Below are 19,976 nucleotides of genomic sequence, written 5' to 3'. Positions count from 1 at the left end.
GTTCCCTTTAAAATGAGTCTTAGAAATTAAAGTTCTTAGATCTGGTTAACAATGAAATGTTCCTTTAAACAGTATGCTAAGTAAAAAGGCTGACAAATTGATTGAAATAGGACAATCTTTTCCAGAAGCTTCAGAAGCTTTACTCCCCCCTAGTCATATTGATGCCAGGTGGGCAGACCATTCCCAGCATGCTTAGGGGAGCAGCAGTCTACAGTTTAAAAGTCTGTTTTTCCACATCAAATACAGCAATAATTTCTGTACACTGAACATCAATTTTCTTTTTTAATGTTTTACATCAAAATACAGTATATATTTATTTTCAATTAATTTGTGCACCACGAGTGAGAATGTCTATTAGGGTCACACAGATGCACTTGTCATATCATCAGATGCACTAACATACAGCTACAATTTAAATACCAGCCTATAAATGCACATGATATGCAAAATCCAGGTGGCTGCAGATTGAATCCCAGTTTTTAATTGAGGATTTACAGTATTTCATATTTTTATAAATATAAACCATGTTTTGATGGCTTAAAATTCTTTGTATGAAATTGTTTCACTTTGTGTTTCTTGAAAATTTTAAATGTCTTTGCTACCACCATGTTTGTAAAGATTTTCATTTAAGGTGCGCAGGTGGTCGAATGGTTTAAGGTGCAACCCATGTACGCGGGTGGTCCAGGTTCAGATCTGGCCTGTGGCCTTTTACCGCATGTCTCTCCCCAGTTCCCAAGTCTATCCACTGTCCTTCCTCTATCAAATAAAGGCATGAAAAGGCCCAAAATAAATCTCATTTAGGTCTACATTACTTAAACTAAACTTAGTTATAAAAAATTTAGTTTTTTAGATGTTAAAGAATACATTGACTGTTCATTTTATTAAAAATATAAAGTAAAATGCAGTGTAAGAATGTTTAATCCCCCAAGATATACTCCTTAAAGGTAAATATGAACAAACAAATCAGAACAAGTCTGTTTATTATCATACAAAAGTGACATTCAAGCTATTGACAAACCTTAGGCTATAAGCTAAAAATAGATTTTTTTTATCTTTGTATTTTTTTTAGCTTGTTTCTGTACGGCAGTCTTAGGAGAGTTCAAGAGCTTCCTCTGACTCGAGACGCTCCTCAGTGTTTTGAAGCACACCCCCTGTTTGCCCTGTTTGCCCTCCAGCGTCCGCCTCAGCCTCAGCGTGCTCCTCTCCTCCCTGCCCTGTGCTGCTCATCGTGGTGTCCAGCATGTCCTGATCAGCGCTGGTGTTCTGCGATTCAGCTCCCTCGTCATCTTCATCTTCAACGTCCATCTCAAAAACACGGATGTGGCGCAGATTGGCGCTTAGCTGCAAGAAGAGAAAAAGTTAATATGAGGAACCATTAAACAGAAATATGAACACCGAATTCCAGTTTCCCCTCACAATCCAAACTAATTGAGATGATAATTTCCCCGTACCACACAGGCCACTTTGCGGATTCCATTGACAGCCACGAACTGAGCCTTCATGCTCTCCAGCTCACGCCACTGATTCCCCAACACCAGGCTTTGGCATGGCACAGCGCCGCTCTGCTGGTCCAACCTGATGGTAAGGAGTCACATAACATTGGGTTAAAACCTAGAATATGGCTGACTGCAACTATCTGGGATGCCTGTTGAAATGCCAGACTGAACTGTGTGTTCTGGCAGAGTAATTAGTGTTTGGGGTGTGTAATTGTACTGTCCCTAAGGTCTGTGGTGGAGAACTGAAAGACCCTAAAAATTTAAACTATAAAGTCTTGTTGGCAGGGAACAGCTAACCTGACACACCAGATTGATCCATATATCCATTGGGGGAATAAATTTCTCCTTCAGATTAAAATGAAAAAGTCTTGAAATGTTTCACTTTGTATGAGATGAATCTAGAATATATAGAAGCGTCACTTCTTTAAATAAAACAATTACACCCAGCTTCCCAGTCGTTTCACGGCTGCAGAATAAGCGTTATTTATATGACAGAAATTTCTCATAGAGCGTTCCTACAGACACACCTCATATTCGGCTCCCACTTGAACTCGGCCTCACAGCTCATTGTGGAAGCCAGAGGAAGCTGAGCCAGTATACGCCTCTTGTTCTGCTCCTCTGAGCTTTGAAGGACCACAGTTAGCATCTCATCGTCATAGAACCGAGCATCCAGGCAGCTGTACACACAGCTAGGTCTGTCAGAGAAAATCATGGTAAGTAATAGCAGTGACACTTTCACATGCTAAGGCACAGGTGTCAAACTCAAGGGACCAAATCCAGCCCGTGGAACAGTTAAATCCGGCTCCCAAGATGATCCCATATTTCTGTTATAACTGGCCCATCAGTCATTGTTAATTTTGGCAGCTATTTTTAATTTTAGTCTTAGTTGTAGTCTTTAAATGAAACGCATTTTAGTTTTAGTCACATTTTAGTCATTTCTATCCTTTTCAGTTTTAGTCAACGAAAACTCAAAAACATTTTAGTCTAGATATAGTCCATAAAAAGTCCTCATATTTTAGTCCCTACTTTCAGTCCAAGCATTTATTTTCTTGCCTGAATCTGGTACCAAATCAGGGAGAAATATCACAGATTTTGAATGTCCCAAGAAAACTACATTACATTTTAGTCTAGTTTTAGTCATTTTGACAATAACTAAACTTAGCTTTTGTCAGTTTTAGTCATCACAGATCTGGTTTTGTTAGTGTTGGTCTTTTTTTTTCAGGGAAAAAGGACTGTCTACGAACATTTTCAGTCTTAGTTTTAGTTGATGAAATTAACACTGCCATCAGTATGAGGTCTGCAGATTTCCTCAAGTATAAGAATGTGAAATTATCCTTGATGATTTAAGATTTCCTTGTTAAGTCACAAAATCTAAGAAAAATAAGGAGTAAAAATATTTAGATAAGAAGTCAGGAATGTGGGAAAAGAAATTAATTTGTGTTTTAATTTCATATTTTTTAATTTAGCATCTCACAATTAGGACTCAAACTTAGGATTTTGACTTTTAATTTCATACTTTGAGCATTTCAACTCATAATTTTGACTTCCCATACATTATTTTGAGCTTTAAGATTCATAATTCTAATTTTTAAGTGATGTTTTGACCATTTTAACCTGTTATTTTGTATTTTACCTCATATTTTCAACTCCAAACTTTGACTTCATAATCCCATAGTTTGACCTTTTAGACTTACAAAATTAAAATTTTGAATCATATTTTGACTTTTAATTTCATGATTACAAATTTTATTTCCTATTTTGACCCTAAAACTCATGATTTTGACTTCTTTCTTATATATTTACCTTTAAAAACATTAGTTTTCAATTTCAGTTTCATGTTTTGACCTTTTTGAACTAAAAAATATACTTTTCTCAGATTGTGATCCTTTAAACTTATCTTTTTAACTTTTTAAATGTCAAAATTGTTTATCATCAGTGATACTTTTTTTTGGTCATATTTTATTACTGGTGAAATGAGGTTGACAGTTTATGGTGACCCTGTTAGGCACTCAGGTTAGTCCTGAATCCAGAGTTTGGCCCCTGCTGTGATTGAGTTTGACACCCCTGTGCTAAGGAATACTCTCTCAGCTACAGTTCTTAAAAATAAAAAACATGGGAGGAAGAGGAGAAAGGAGGAGCTCACTGGGCTGCAGTGTTGTCATCATCAGCATTGTCAAGATGGTGGCTGAGATCAATCGATACAACAGTGTTTGGAATATTTCTGTGGAAACACATTCATTATTATAGTTATAAACATTAAACAGAAGCACAGAAGACTCACACATCTAAATGATGAAGATGTACCTGTTAGGGTCTGTTGGTTTGCGAAGCAGGTACAGCTTGGAGAGAGAAATCTCCGGCATGCAGAACAGAACATAGTGCATTTTGGCTTTCTTGTCGTTCCACCTGTGGACGACAAGGAAAGACCATTACAACAAAATAATTTCTGATGCAGAAAAGGTTAAGAAACAGCATGTTTTTGGTTTTTACATACAAGGACGGCAGCTCAAAAAGTCGAGGAGTGTTTTCAGGGCTGCAAAAACAACAAAAATTGACAGTTAAATGCAGCTTGTGTCACACTATTTTAGTCGTATGGTAAATAACAGATTTACAGCCATGTTATAACAAACCTCTCAGGGACGGTGTACAGGGGCAGAAAGACTGACTGCTTTACAGACTTTCCAATTACTTCCTGCACAAAAACAAAAAAGTAACATGAAAAAATCCCAAAAATCTACACCTGAAGTAGATGTTTAAAAAGCATGTTCAGATCTGTGGACTGCAGCAGAAATATCAATCTGAGTGTAACAAAAGAATTGTCATGGCAACAGCATGTGTTAGTTTATTTGATCTATTTTCTAGGTAATTTCCCTCAGTTAAGAACCTTCCTAAGCAAAGAGGACTTTTTGAATGGACCCCCTGTCTGCATGTGGACTAGGGCCCAGTCTCAATGCCCACACTCACTAACTTTGTGGAGCGTTCCTGCAAAGTCAGTAAGGGCTTAGGGCTGTCCTACTGTCAAATCGTAAAGTGCGTGAGGATCTCTCGCAGACTTTTTGGGCCCTACATGCACCCTTCCTTTGAATGGGCATATCTGCAGACTAAGCGTGAGGGAATTACCCATAGTTCATAGCACTGTGACGTATGACAGGGATTCTCTGGGGAAGTCTGCGAGCAAACGCCATAAAAGTGAAGAGAAAAGGCGAGGCACGCTTATTTTTATCATGCAAGACTCTGACTGTCCATAAAAATCAAAGGGCTGTCCCATTCCCTTTTATACCACTTTGCACCCTTGCAACCTCATGCACTCAGTCATCCAGGTGTAGTTGGTTTAGGCAAGGGGTGTCAAACTCAATCACAGAAAGGGCCAGATTCTGAATTAAGGTCTAACCTGAGGGCCGAACAGGGTCCACATTAAACCAAACTGTCAGCCACATTTTCACCAATAATGAATTAGGGGGGGAAAATTAGCACTGATGATGATGATGATTTTGAGATTTAATGATATAATAAAAAGTAAAACTTATTAGTTTGAAAGCTCAAAACACAAAATAAGATGTTAAAACAATGCTTTTAAAGGGCAAATATATAAAAAGAGAAAGTAACATTCATGTTTTTAAGGCAAAGATATGGCTTACAAGTTAAAATGGTGCACCTAAAATGTCAAAATATCAGACAATGTTTAAAACAGTATGAAGAAAAGGACAAAATATGAGAAAAAAAGTTGAATAAATAATTGAAAAGGTCAAAATATGAGACACAAAGTCAAAATAACAAACTGAGAAAGCGAAAATTATTAGATAGTCCAAATTATAAGTTGAAAAGGTTGAAATATGAGACAAAAATCAAAATAATTAATTGAAAATGGTCAAAATATGATTTAAAAAAAAAGGTCAAAATTGAGTTTGACACCACTGGTTTAGGCCTTGCATCCCTTCTAACGGATTTATCCAAGAACCAGTGTAGCCCCCTCCTGGCCACTGGAAAGAATGCAGGCATGCTGCACATCTTCACTGGTCATGCTTTTGCGACACGAGGCGACATGTGCTTCTTGTAGCGTATCGTGACTAGAAGAAGTTTTGAGTAAATGCTTGATTGAACTTTAAAAAATGGTACTCACTGCTGGTTTCTGAAGACACTGTTCAATCATGTTCTCCATCATCCTCTTGACGAAGTGCAGAGACTTTTGGGGATACGAAGGGAACAGCAAAGGGCTCTCTGGGTAAAATAAGTCAGACATTTCATCTGTTAATTATTCTAATGGATTATAACCGAGCTAAACTTCAACAATCATAACATTTAGGAACAATCCAAATCACACAAACTGCATAAAAAAAAGTTTTTTCTACATCTAAAGTCAGACTCAAAGTTCACCTTTCAGGTGTGTGCTCTCCTGTAAGAACTTCAGCCACTGGTTTCCTTTTGTGTTGGGTGGAGACACCAGGTCATCATCCTCATCCTTCAGGTACTAAAAATATTCATGAGACAGAAAATTTTAGTCAACAGCTTCAGACAGAAACACCCGAGGTAACACAAACACACTCACCTGACCGACACGCTCTACGTTGAAGTATTTCCCTTTACGGTCAAAGAGTTCTTCGTTCTGTTCAACAAAGAACCAAATAATGATGTCAGCTTTTATCTCTGCTGATAAAGTTTTAGGAGAGGAATTCAAAGTTTAAAGGAGAGGATGTTTCACTCTTTTATTAATCACTTTTATTTAATTTACATTGATTTGCAGTAATTGGTTTTCAAGTTGACATTAAAGAGGTTTTTTATTTTATTTTTTGTCTAAACAGCCAGTTTATATTGATCATGACTTAATTATTGAATCAGTAAAAGGGTGAAACATCCAAGGGATTAATACTTTTTTAGGTACTGTAAGCAGAAAAAATCTTTAACAGGGATTTACGAGCTGGTATGTCAATCTCACCTCACTGAAATGCTCTGACAGGAAGTCCGCTACAAACGCAATGTCCTTCTGAGTCATCTGAGGGATTAACCAGCATGTTAATGACCTTTATGAACACTTAAAAATCTTAAATCTGCATTTTAGCAGTGTTGACGGTTTACCTTGTTGAGTTCAGGTGGTACATGCTCCTCACACATTCTCAGCATCGCTGTGGGGAAACAAAACAAGTCTGAGTATAAACTACATTAAACTGAGAGAGAAAATCATATTCCTTCATCAAAGAGGACACAATGTCTGACAAAGTTACTTCGCTCTACACTACGGGAGCAGATTAGGAACACATGAGGAAACATTTATGCTGGGTATAGTCAAAATTTCGAGAATAAAGTCGACAGAATTTCGAGACAACAAGTCGAAATGTCGATGAAAAAGTCCAAATTTAGGATTACAAACAGCAGATCTTTGACACTGTGTTCATGAGCTAAAAGAGAAAGAATCTCTCTGTTGTTAAATCCAATCCTGAAGTATAGTTTCACATGTTCATCGATATAAGGAACTGTAGGGACAGTCATGATTGGTTGTTTGTTATCCCTTTCATTCCTAGGCCCTTTTTCAGTGTTCAAGCTTGAAAATGACAAATGCAACTGAGTCTTTCTCTGCAACTACAAAGTCTGCATGTATAAGCTTGGCATCAATGTAAAGATAACTTCAGCAGACGTGTAAAATCTCTTTAGAAGTTATTGGGACTGAGTAAATAAAGATGGAAAATAGCATGACAGTTTTTTTTCTGCCCGAACACTTTTACACTTTTAGAGTAAATATCTCCGTTGTCACTGGTATGACATATTGTAAACTATTGAGGGTGCCTTGTTTGCAGTAAAGTACTGTGTTTAGAGGAACTGTAGTTATTGACATCTTTTCATTCTGCTGGCTGTGGTCTGAGTTGTGTTTTGTTTAGGAGGAAAATGTTGTTCTTGTTAGTTTGCCGTGATCTGTGGGCTTCAAACGGTGTGTGACAGGACTCTGTCTGTGGACTCTGAGACTGCCTTTTAAAGGTTTTCCTCTGAGGAGAGCTAGCCCCAGATATGGGGCCTCTAGGGATGAAAGGGTTAGTGTCTTAAATACTCATACAAGAGGGACATAACAGCGCTCGGCTCTTTTCCTCTTCCTCTCCGTCAGATCACCTGTAGAGTTGCACAGGTAACTGACTAGACCACGATACGTAACGGGAGAGCAAAGGGAGGTTGATCACTCGTTTATTGATCATAGACAGCTTGCAGCAAATAATAAGGGGGGGGGGGGCACTACGTGTTGTCCATTGGATACTCTAGTTAACAGTATTGTGGATGGTACATGAAGACAATGTCACCTGCAAACACGATGAGCAATACATTACATTATTGTATGGAATTTAGAAATAAAAAACCATCACGTGTTTTCACTGCTGCCTTCATGTAGCAGCTTCAAGCTTCCCTTAAGGGATGTCAGTACATTTGTTTACACTGATGTTGTTCATCCCACCGCACCAAACACTGACGTCACAGGGTAATTCCTGAATTATCAGAGGTCAACAAGAAATCCTGCATGAATAATGTTTAAGACAATAACAAACAGCAAATCTTGACTTTTTCTAAATGCCCTTCACTTCAGAACTGGATTCAACAACAGCAATTCTTTCTCTTATATCTCATAAACACGATGTCTTAGATCTGCTCTTTCTTACAGTTTATAGAAAATAGTAAAGCGATGCATTCAAACGGGGTAAGCAAAGTCAATGCTAACAAATTCACAGACATTTCTGAAGGAAAGCATGAAGCTGCTGCATGACAGCAGCAAAAAAACATGACTTTGTCTAAATTCCATACAAAAATGCAACGTAGTTCCCCATGTCTCCATGTGTCATACATATACTGCTAACTAGAGTTTCCAATAGACAACACGTGCCAAAGTGTTCTTTTTTTGCTGTTTATTTACATTTTATCATTTGCAGCAAGCTGTCCCTGATCATTTGAGTTATCAATCTCCCGTATCGAGGTCTAGTCTGTCACCTGCATATCTACAGGTGATAAGACGGAGAGGAAGGGGAAGAGAGATGAGCACTGTTGTCCCTCCTGTTGATGTATGAGGATTTAAGACAACAAATTTTGACCTTCTCTACAAAATGCCTTGTATCAATGAACATGTGAAACTAAACTTCTTTCTCTTTAAGCTCATAAACACAGTGTCTAAGATCCAATGTCTGTACAATAGTAAGTTTTAACTTTTTTCTTGTCATTATGACTTTAACTGCCCAGCATTATTTTTTCCTTCATCTGTGTCCCTAATCCACTTCCTTAGCTTCCGTACTTACCTACATACAACCACCGGAAAAAGGCTTTAAAATTTTTCATGCTCTTGTCGATCACCCTAAATGACAGAAAATTAAAATCTGTTATTCTCTGCAGGGCAGTGGATGAGATTGCAAAAGCAGATGCACTTTTTATGTGGATCGAAAGTCATTTGAGTGAGATACAGTGTAACAGCCTGGTGTGATCCCAGATAACTGGTCTGTGCAGACTGCGATGAACATCATGGGTGTGAAAAAGCACCCATCGCAAACACTAGGAGCAGTCGGTTGTGAGGCAGGCACAAACAATTGCATCTAATCATCTCCATATCACAAACCAAATACTTTATTCTGAGTCTCAGCTTTTACCCTCAGGAACATCTGTGGTCCCTCAGACCAGGCTGAACCAGCGCAAACATTCATTTGTGCCCATGTCCATTTAACTACATAAGCACTATGATCATTTTGACTCATATTGCATACTGGATATGAATTGTTGCAATGGAGGGAGTGTTAGTTTCTTGTTATTCTCATATATAATGAGAAAAATGTACAAAAACGAAGAAAGTAAGATTTTGGTAGACTTTTCTAAAATAAAATGGCACTTGATTGTTTGCATGATATGTAATGCATAACATCTCCGCAGCAAAAAAAAAAAGTTTTGAACTGGTAAATGAAATATTTAATTAATTAATTGCCCAGCCCTATTTGCCAGTATGGCATTGCTGCATGAGGTTTTTATGTACAAAAATTGTAAGATGAAATTGCTGCTGTTACCGGATGTACTGCTGTGCGTTTTTTTTAAATTAATGTATTTACTAATTTTATAACTGTGGGGAAGAGTCCAAGACACATTTTACCTACAGTGACTTTCAAGTATGTTTTATCTTATCCTATCAAAATAATGAGTTAGGGACTTAAAATGTGGTGTACAACCTGATGCTGTAATGTGATGTCAGATAAACTGTACTCAATTTCTGCTGTTATTATTGCATTACTCTAGTGCAGAGGTGTCAAACTCAATCAGAGCGGGCGCTGGATTTAGGTCTAACCTGAGAATCTAACAGGGTAAACACTAGCCATGAAGTCAACGTCATTTTCACCAGGGATGAATTATGGGGGAAAAATTAAAACTAAGCCCTGATAAATTATTTGATTTTAAAGAGTCAAAATGATAAATTTAAAGGCTTAATCTGAGACTAAAAAGTCAAATTTGTTAGTTCAGAAGGTCAAAACATGAAATTAAAAGTCAAAATACTGTTTTTTAAAAGGCAAATGTATTAGAAAAAATTGAAATGATAATTTTTTTTTAAAGATGAACATGAAAAGATTTTAAATCATCAGTTTCAAGGTTAAAATCTGAGTCAAAACTTTAAGTTGTGAGTCTAAAAGGTCAAGATTTGGGATTAAAAATCAAGTTAGGAGTTTAAAAGATCAAGTGTGAGATACAATTTGATGAGTTTAAAATATTAAATTAGGACTTCAAATTCAAAATTTTAATCTAAAAGTTCAAAAACAAAATAAAAAGTCAAACTGATCAGTTTAATTATGAGATGTAAACCTGAAAATATGAAATGAAACCACAAGAATTCTTTTCCCACATTCCTGACTTTTTATCTAACTATTTTTATTTTTTATGTTTCAAATTTTTATGACATAGTGAGATATTTTAATAATCAATTATTTTAATTATTATTAAGTTTATATTTTTATACTGGAGGAAATCTGCAGACCTCATAATGGTGGGCGGGTCATAATAAAAGATCTGAGATGCTCTCGTTGGCCGGGTATAACTGTACCACGGGCCAGATTTGGCCCCTGGGCCTTGAGTTTGACACCCCTGCTCTAGTAGGATAAATGATTTAGATTTACATTTAATCTGGAAATATCCCTCCTTGTCATATTTATATTTTCTAGCCATCTCTTGAGAACAGCTCCATGTGCAAATGAAACAAAAAGGTGAAAATAATGACGGATCAACAAGATAATGATTTAAAAACCGCAATACTCACTGAAGAAGTTCATTGGCTTTCAGGGAAAATGAGCCCACGGCTGTGATAGCCCCTGAAATCATAAAAAAACGTGTGATTATTGATGATAAACAAAACAATTTACATTTTTTTCATAAATTTAACACAAAAATTAGAAAGTTAGTGTTCATCGGATCATTTCTTTGTTGAAACAATGCTTCTTGTCAATAAATCTTATACTGGTGGAAAGCCTCTTTATTTCCCTGTTGAATGGAGCCACATTTGCCAGGAGCATGCATTTGTGGGATGAGCAGCAGAGCTGAGTATGTGGGTTGCACCCAAATAAAAAATTGCCAATGCCAAACAGCTTATTCTGCTGTTGCTATGGACTCTTGACCTAGGAACCTGAGGCTGGTTCTAGGGATTTGCAGTCAAGGTTTGCTGGACAATATGGCCGATGGCTCTCTGCCCAGACGGTCCAGAACAGACTGGACGCAAAGTGGCCCTCCCAAGAAGACGAATCCCCAAGAAGATCATTTTCTCAGAGACGCCATGCTGATGTATGCACTCATAGAATCTTATCTTTAGGTGGAGGCAGTGTGATGGTGTGGGGCGGCATCTACCTAACTGGAAAAACGAGGCTTGTCATCACTGGACTGCAGGTAATCTCAATGCAGAGATATGGAGATGAGATTCTGCAACCAGCAGCAATCCCATATTTCCACAGTCTGGGAATAAATCCTCCAAAATGTCATGTTTCCTCAGACTCATCCAATCCACCAAACAACACCAAACAAGAATCAATGGTAAAATAAGCTGACTGGCATGTAGAGGGGTCCAACGGTTATAAGATTTATTGCCAAGAAGCATTGCAACAAAGAAATTCTCCACCAAACACTAATTTCCTTACCGTTTGGGCTAGGTTTACTTATAAAGGAGAGATGGTACCTTCTATTGCCTCTGAATCCAGGCCGAGAGGCTCGAACTTCTGCTTCCACAGCGACATGCCTTTCACCTCACTTAGGTGATACAGCAAAGCCTCAGAGCCGCTGCAGTCGAGGGAAAGGGAGGGAAAAATCAAAACAAAGGATTTCCAGGTAGTATGCTGCATAGAGGAAAAGCTAGAGGGTGGAAATACCTCTGCAGGTGGCTGATCACCAGCTTCTGGATGCTGGAGTAAGAGGACTCAATGGACTGGCCGAGCTTCTTTAGCCCCTGAGGAAGAACAATTCAGTTAGAGCAGGGGTGTCAAACTCGATCCCAGCAGGGGCCGGATCCTGGATTCAGGTCTAACCAGAGGGCCAAACAGGGTCAACATTTATCCAAAAACTGTCAACCTCATTTTCACCAGTGATGAATTATGGGGATGTAAAAACAACCTAGTTCTGATGATAAAGGATTTTCCGATTTAAAAAAGTCAAAATGATAAGTTTAAAGGTTCAGAATCATGAGTTTTAAAGCTCAAAATATGAGATAAAAGTCAAAATCATGAGTTTTACAGCTCAAAATATGAGGTAAAATTAATATTTTTGAATTTAAAATGTAGAATAGAGATGAAATTTAAAATCGTGAGTTTAAAAGGCCAAAATATGAGGGGAAAAATTCAAAATCATGACTTAAAAGGTCACAATATGAGACAAAAGGCCAAAATTATGCATTGAAAAGGTCAAAATCTGAAATAAAAATTCTAAATCCTGAGTTTAAGTTGCAATTATAAGATGCAAAACTGAAAACTGGAATTGAAAACACAAAATAAATGTATCTAATTGTTTTTACTTTTGATTAAATTTGATGACTTAAGGATATTTTTAATCATCAAGGTTTAGTTTACATTTTTATACTAGCGGAGAACTGCAGACCTCATGCCGGTGGGTTAGCTATTATAAAAGCATGACATGATCTTGTGAGACGAGTATTATTGTACCACAGGCCAGTTTGGCCCTGGGCCTTGGGTTTGACACCTGTGAGTTAGAGGAATATCCTCCCTGCACAGCAATAAAAGGAGCACTAAAACACTTCTTCCTCTCACCTTTACAGTCAGCTGGTTCATGAGAAGAGCCTGCAGCTCAGGGCTGTGGGAGAAAAGAGACAATATTTACAAAAAAAACCCCCAAATGAATGGCACAACATTACCCTCCAACCATCGACAGAACACTTCAAACATCACAGAGAAAATTTCCTCTTCTCTCACCTTGACTGTCCCCACAGCAGAAGCTCCAGAAACTCATCCTGAACCTGAGTGCTTGTGTTCTTTTCCTACAAAAAGGAGGAATATGAGAAAAAAATCCCATTGCTGTATTAAATTTAAACAGCAAAGTCACAAAAACTGACCTGAACAAACTTAGTGAGTCGAAGATCCATCTGCATGAGGATGTCCTCCCATGCTTCACACATACAGGTGAGGGAGAGGTGCAGGTACTGTTGCAGGGTGGAGATGTGGGTAAATTTACGCGCCATCCTTGTTACCTCAGGCAGACAGTCTGACAGCAAACTGGTGTCCAGCTGAAAGAGAAAGATGGCAGCTAAGACAAAGCAGATATGACTAAAGAGTGTGCTGAAATTAGAAATAGAGTAGGTTTAGAGGAGCTGGAAGCCAAATCCTTCATCCGACCTGAATGTAGCAGATCTCTGGGTTGTTGTCAGCAGACCGGACTTCTGCGATGATGGACAGAGACTTAAGATCACTGGACAGACTGAGGCTGCGGCAGGTTCCTGATACCTGTACAGAGAAATGACATTCAAGGTATAAAATAATCCTGAAGAATTATTCCACACAGTGATTAATAAATCATTTTCAACTTACATTCATCTACACACAGCACAAGGACCAGATATTTCATTTCAAACTTGTAGACTGTATTATTTTAGGGGCACACGGAATTTTATATCAGTCCTATGCTCCAAAAAAGTTGGGATTTTCTTTTAACAACTCTCTAAGAATGAAGGGACTGAATACACATGTGATTGAAGTACTGAAAGGGGAATTCTTTCCCGTTCTTGCTTGAATTTTGCACTTCAAAATGCACCATACATTTTCAATAGGAGACAGTTCTGGGCTTGTGCAGACCAGACTAGGCATTGGCTATTTCACTGTGAAGCAAAGCTGTTGTAACTCATAAGAAGATGTTGTCTGCATGGAAGCATGTATTGCTCCAAAACCTGTATGTACTGCTCAGTATTCATAAGCCGTGTTTCCATCAGGGGGTCCGATTTGATTCAGTACGGTTTGGTGCGCTAAACCCCAAAATAGTTTGCGTTTCCACAGACACCCGTGCTCTCACTTGTGTGGGCAGGGCTGTGAAAGCATGCATGTAAAGTCACAGACAGCGCGAGTCAGCTGTTCCAGCTGCAGAGTTATAGAAAGGATGAGTGACAGAAATCAGTCGGGAATAAGCAGTAAACAGCTTTATTTCAGCTGAAAGTGCTTTTAAAAAACATAACTACATCTTAATGATGTTAACCACTGTCAGTAAAGATCCTGTGCCTTGTCAAAGAGGTGTGAGTCATCCATGCAGCATGCACTAATACACCCCCATAGCATCACAGATGCTGACTTTTGACCCTTCCCTTGATAACAATCTAAACAGTTGTTTTCTACTTTGGCAAGGAGACTTGATGGCCATGTTTTCCAAAACCAATTTTGAATTTTGACTTGTGCTTTTTGCTACAATATGCTAAAATGTTTACAAGGCTGAGCAAAAGTTTCACTGTCATGAAATTTTAAATTTCTTTTCCTAAATAAAATAAATGTGGGCTTGTAAGACCACAGCCCACTTTCCCCACTATAGGCTAGTCCCTTTCAGATGAGCTCAGGCCCAGAGAAGTCAGTGGTGCTTCTGGATATTGTAGATGTATTGCTTTTACTTTGCACGGTGGAGTCAGTGGTTTTATGAAGTGCTCCTGGTCATGTTCCCACATTGTAATATCCATCACAGAATGTTTTTTTAAAGCTGCCCAAGGGGTCAAAGGTCACAGGCAGCCAATGCTGGCTTTTAGCCTTGCCCCTTATGCCTCCAACAGACTGTCCATCCACGCTAATCTCTTCCGACATAATTGCACTGGACTCTTGTTGCTGCTTGCTTACGTCATGACTCAGCTGTGCCCGAAAGTACTGCCCCTCGTTGCTGATTGGTGCTGTCACTTTCTAACCGGGCCCAAACGGTTTAGATGGGAGCTTTGCAAGATGGAATCGCCAGTGAGAAACACGGAAATGGGTGTAACCATTTGCAAGGTTAGCATGTTACACTGTGCGACATGAATCTCATAGGAAATTAACTTTGATGTGTGCAGACTGTAGGATGACAAATTCAACTAAATGTTGCTGAATTGCAGGCTGCAGCGTACACCGGTATGCAGGTAATAAACATCATCAGTGTGCGTCATCCATCTACGCCACCAGCGCTGTGATAAACAAGGAAGCAAGAAGAAGCTGTTACAATTGTAGCATTAATACTCTTAGAAAAACATCTGGGATCAAGATTTTCCTCCTTGTTGGAATCCTGCTAATTTCTGTTTTTAGGCACTGTCTCCAAAAAAAAATATCCAATTGTGATGATTTTGACTGATTTTGCAAATTCGATATGAACTGTTTTCTTAAAGGGAATTACAATTTTAATATAATTCTAGTATTTAGTGAGAAAAACATTCTAAAATTAACAAAATAGGATTGTTTTGTACACTATTCTAAAAATATGCCACTAAAATGACATGCAAAAGAGTTTTAAACTGCTATTTTGACACAAATTCAGTTAAAAGAAATATTGCACCCTCTTTGATTTGAAAATCGCAGCAGGCCATATTTCAATTTAATCTAATTTGCGATTAATTGCCCAGCCCTAATCGCGACTGTGAAGGACCGAGAATTTCAGGAGTGCTCCTGTTTTTCACACTCATGGCACTATCGCCTGTTACCAGCTAACCTACTCACCTGTGAAATGGTTAGGTGTTTCTGAGCATTCCATAACCTTCCCAGCCTTTTCCTTCCCATGTTCCAACTTTTTTGTAACATATGGCTGTTTCTACATTAAAGATGTGTATATATTTCCTAAAATAATAGCGTTTATCAGTAGAGATGTAGAATATTATCAGACTGATATTGGTGTCAGCAGATATTAACTTAGAAAGGTAATTATGGATATTTACAGCTGATATCTCGGCTGCGAATATCAGCATATTTCCGCTGTAAATTTTGGCCATATATGCTAATAAGTTTGTGGAGACCAGACCAATGTCAGTTGAGGTCATTTTTTGTTGTTGTTCATGCTCATTCCTTACACTTTAAAGTGTAAGTGAAGCCCCGCCTCAGAGCTAACTCCGCCCACCTCCGTAATTCAAAAATTGCCCATAAAGTGAGCAGTTTGGTTCTGAGAGGAGGGAGGGGAAAAGGACGGGGTTTTCCAGATGAGACAGGAGTGACAGTGACGTCCCCTTGCCAGAGAGAGAGCCAGACAGAGTCCTGCAGCACTGCTGCCTCGTAGCGATCTTTGAGGTTCAGTTAAACTGAATTTCATTAGCTATAGGTTGATAACTGTATTCTGTTTTTATTCACATTTACATAATGTGCCAAGCTTTTTGGATTTGGGGTTTATATTTAAATTTCCGACGAATATTTTCTCTCTCAGTGATTCATTAACTCATTTAGAAGACTCAAGGATGAACCTTAGTGACATTAAAAAGAGCCTTACTGCGGTTAAAGTGGCGATCTTGTACATCCCGTAGGCATAAAGCTCCACAGAGCCGGAGTCTCCTCCAAGAACGAGAATGTTCAGCCTACATGCAAACAAACACAGGATGAGAAAATAACTTAAAGAGCAACTTGACAGGAACTAAAAGACTCAGATATCATTCACTGTTGGGTTTCTGAACTCCTGATTTACCTGACTTCTCCCAGCAGATTCATGATCTCATCAGACTTCTCCTCACTGCAGCAGAGACAGAAAAATACTTACTGTATGGTTACTATCATTACTGTGGATACGATTTCTGACTAAGTCATGAAAACGTCATCTCACCTGAAGATCTTTGAAGTTGTGCTGTAGCTGGAGGAAAAACAAAGTTTAGACAAATGTTAATCACTGAACCCTGGATTGCTTTCTTCAACAAACCTGCAGGTGAGCTGGCTTTACCTCTTTGGAAGTGTTGGTAATTTGGGAAGAAACAGTTTGGATTCATCTTCTGAGTTGTAGAAGGAGCTGAGGGCACTGAAACACACAAACAAAGTTTCATCTCATTCTAGACAGCCAGATGTTCATCTGCACTTTGATATTTCTCGAAATGAAAAGTGCATTAAAAATAAAACTGATTATCATTATTATCATTTGAATTTGACTCCACAGCCTCACTTACCTGCTCTCCTCTGTCACCTCCATCCAGTGCATACAGGTGACAGCGTTCTGCATTGGAAACACATGGAGGATCTCCGCTTTCTCGACACCACATAGAACCACCTGTTTGGTGTCTCTGAGGCTGAACGCCAAGACTGAGGATTAAAGAGAGAATACAAATATAACAGCTGCATGTTCATATGTCTAACATCTGGTGAACAGCAGTTCTGACCCTTTTCCTGTGTTTTTGATTTATTTTGTTTACTTTTACCTCATTTTTTGTATATTTCCTTCACAAATATACACTCCAACAAGAAACTGCATGTGTTTATAGATACTCACTGCTAATATACATACAAATATCTTCTTATTTGTATTTGATAAAGTGTGCCATCTTTCACATTCTGTTATCCATCCATGTTTGCCTTCACCCCCTACTATGAGCTGCTTTTTCAAACTCATGTCCCCCATCAGAGGATCAATGACATTGTACCTGTACCTGTTATTAAGGATCAGATATTCAAAAGCACAAAGATGTGTACAGTATTTCCTTACTTTTTCCATCAGGGCGCCAGGCAAGTGCAGAGATCTCTTTCCCAGTGCACTCAATGGGAGGTAAGCTCCAAACACGCTGGAAACTAGCCAAGCGATGGAGCAATAACTGTGGATAAAAGTGAACAGGAAAATTACAAACTCCACCAAAGAAGGAAAGATTTTACAGGATTAAAAGGGTTGAAGCCCACCTCTCCAGTTGTGTTTGCCAGAGCAATAAGATCCCTTTTGGGAGACCATGCCATGCACAGTACGGGGTTAGGGAGCTGCTTCTCCCCCACTTGTCTGAAGGCTGGCATGTTTGTGCTGAAAACAAAGAAAACCTTTAGAAATACCTTAAAAAACACACTCTTGTTTTAGTATATACAGTGCTTAACAAATTTATCAGACCACCCTAACCCTAACCAAAGTAAGGTTTATGCCACAGCTGCCCTAAATCAACAGCATTGGTAATTACCAAAATCATTTTTTATGTTTCTGCAATGGTTAATACACCAATATGTAGAAGCTCTTTAACCCAAATGATATTTTTAATGCTAAAATATAATTATCATTGTTATCCATGAATTTTCAAATTTACTGATTTACAAAAAAACTTAAAAAATAATAAAACACATTCAAATTATAGTTATTTACTTGCATTCCCGAACAGAAAAAATAGTTTTAGTGCTTGAATGTTATGCTTGATTCATTTCTGACTTCTCAGAGAAGCCCAGTGAGCCGGCTCAAATTTGGGTGAATTCAGTTTGAAATTCCTCATTCCTGTTCAAAATGGTAAAATGTGGAGAGCTGACTGAAAATGAAAGAGTCCGCATTAAAGCACTTCATGATGCTTGATGGTCTTTCAGACAAATATGACAGGTGGCCTAATAAATTTGTTAAGCACTGTATATACATATATCAAATTCCTACACAGTCTCACATTTCTATTTTTTCGTATTAATATTACCTCAAAGTCTTACTTTTTAAAATATGCAATGATGAAAAATATTATTTCAATTGAAGCGCATTTTAGCAACACCTTGCAGGGGCGTAGCACAGGGGGGTAAAGGGTGCTGAGTACCGGGACCCACTGTAGGGAGGGGTCTTTGTGGAGCTAAGCTTAATTAAAGTATGTTTTTATCTATTTTTTCTTAGTAATTAGTGTCATTATTGAATCAAAAGCGACTAAATGAATGGGTCAACAGACTGAAATTTGTATCAAATAGAGTAAAATAAATAATGGGGGGCTTCAACTCCTCCCTTAAAAATGTCCAAATGTTATAGTCCAATGCTGCGAAATAATGCAAGTAAATTCAATTTAACCATAGTAATATGTGTGTGTGTGTATATATACACACACACACATACATAAATGGGGAAATTGTGGTTCAAAGATACATTGAAATGCATATATATTTGTAAAAAATGAAGCAACATTTGTTGCTTGGCTAGCCAGTTAAGGGGGGTCTGTGTAATACCTGTTCTTTCTGGGGCCCAACATCCCTAGCTACGCCCCTGATACCAAGCATCATAACTCATGAAAGTCTGACGGTATCGGAGACTTTCATCTAATTTGTTTACAGAGAATCAGAAAATCGTGTTTACACCGTTTACTCACCTCAGTATCAACTGGATTCATATCGCTAGTTCTCTTTTTGTGAGGGTTTAGTTTGACTGTTGTTTTTGTAGTAAACATACAAATCATAGAACTGTCGTTTTATAATCTGGACAACATGTGGAGGCAGTTAATTACATAATAACAATGCAGTAGTTACCCACATAAAGCACATTTTAAAGCACTGTTGTGAATCTCTCACCGTTCACAGATGTCAGATCAAACCCTTCTGTGCCGATGTCTGTTAGCAGCTTTGTTAGCAGCCCGACGGTGCTACCGTGGAGAAAAACACATTTTAAATCTGCCGGATGTTAGAGACGGATTCATAAAGAGCTCAGACACACAGTTATCAGATACGAACGCGTCGAACAGAACCTGCGGTGTCCTGTGAAACACTTCATTCAAGCTTTTATCATGATGTTTTTCAGTTAGGCGGACAGCGCCATATTTGTCGTTGGACCAATCACTGCGGAGGGACGGTACGCGCGAGAGGACAAATTTGCTTGGATAGAGAGCGCGATTAGAAAAAGCCAGACAGTTTATTTGAAGGACGACAAAAACAGCGTATAAGTACTCTCAGCAGTGGTGAAATAGTATTATTATTATTATTATTAATATTATTATTATCATCATTATTATTATTATTATTATTATTATTATTATTATTATTATTATTATTATATTGAGGCCGTACCGTTCACCTTTTCCTTATTAAATTCCACATTACTGCTTATTTTGTTTAAGGACCTCTTGTGTAAAAACACACCGGAAGTACTATCTGCTGTAAAGTTTATATTGAC

The 19,976-nt window shown here is 38.2% G+C and overlaps 1 protein-coding gene across 2 annotated transcripts; it reads right to left on the bottom strand.

Moving 5' to 3' along the window:
• Positions 1-963: 963 nt before the first annotated feature.
• anapc4 (anaphase promoting complex subunit 4) lies at positions 964-19,641 on the bottom strand. 2 transcript variants are annotated; one of them, XM_041790635.1, is made up of 29 exons: positions 19,552-19,641; positions 19,379-19,449; positions 17,771-17,885; positions 17,583-17,688; positions 17,050-17,182; positions 16,830-16,904; positions 16,716-16,742; positions 16,581-16,625; positions 16,389-16,473; positions 13,316-13,423; positions 13,036-13,206; positions 12,896-12,960; positions 12,734-12,776; positions 11,843-11,919; positions 11,653-11,753; positions 10,747-10,798; positions 8,759-8,814; positions 6,570-6,616; positions 6,430-6,486; positions 6,043-6,099; positions 5,871-5,964; positions 5,617-5,714; positions 4,127-4,188; positions 3,991-4,029; positions 3,801-3,902; positions 3,640-3,717; positions 2,024-2,191; positions 1,452-1,575; positions 964-1,341 (listed from the first exon to the last, which is right to left on the bottom strand). In XM_041790635.1, the coding sequence occupies exons 3-29, from the start codon at positions 17,876-17,878 to the stop codon at positions 1,090-1,092; spliced, it is 2,430 nt and encodes an 809-aa protein (XP_041646569.1). In that variant the 5' UTR covers positions 17,879-17,885; positions 19,379-19,449; positions 19,552-19,641; the 3' UTR covers positions 964-1,089. The 2 variants fall into 2 exon arrangements, with proteins under 2 accessions (XP_041646569.1, XP_041646570.1); XM_041790636.1 differs by having other exon boundaries at positions 19,521-19,618.
• Positions 19,642-19,976: the final 335 nt, after the last annotated feature.

This window comes from Cheilinus undulatus, linkage group 7 (assembly GCF_018320785.1).
Source record: "Cheilinus undulatus linkage group 7, ASM1832078v1, whole genome shotgun sequence".
Classification (NCBI taxonomy): domain Eukaryota; kingdom Metazoa; phylum Chordata; class Actinopteri; order Labriformes; family Labridae; genus Cheilinus; species Cheilinus undulatus.
Note: the sequence above shows the minus strand (reverse complement) of the source record. Positions and strands in the feature narration are given on the sequence as shown.

What these genes read in the sequence shown, in the direction of transcription:
- anapc4 (XM_041790635.1), bottom strand. Translation starts at nt 17,878, where the DNA reads ATGCCAGCCTTCAGACAAGTGGGGGAGAAGCAGCTCCCTAACCCCGTA. An exon ending in GAGGTGACAGAGGAGAGCAG is followed by an intron (nt 16,905 to 17,049) that starts GTAAGTGAGGCT and finishes TGTGTGTTTCAG; the next exon opens with TGCCCTCAGCTCCTTCTACA. An exon ending in AGTGTCTTCAGAAACCAGCA is followed by an intron (nt 4,189 to 5,616) that starts GTGAGTACCATT and finishes GTTTTTGTGCAG; the next exon opens with GAAGTAATTGGAAAGTCTGT.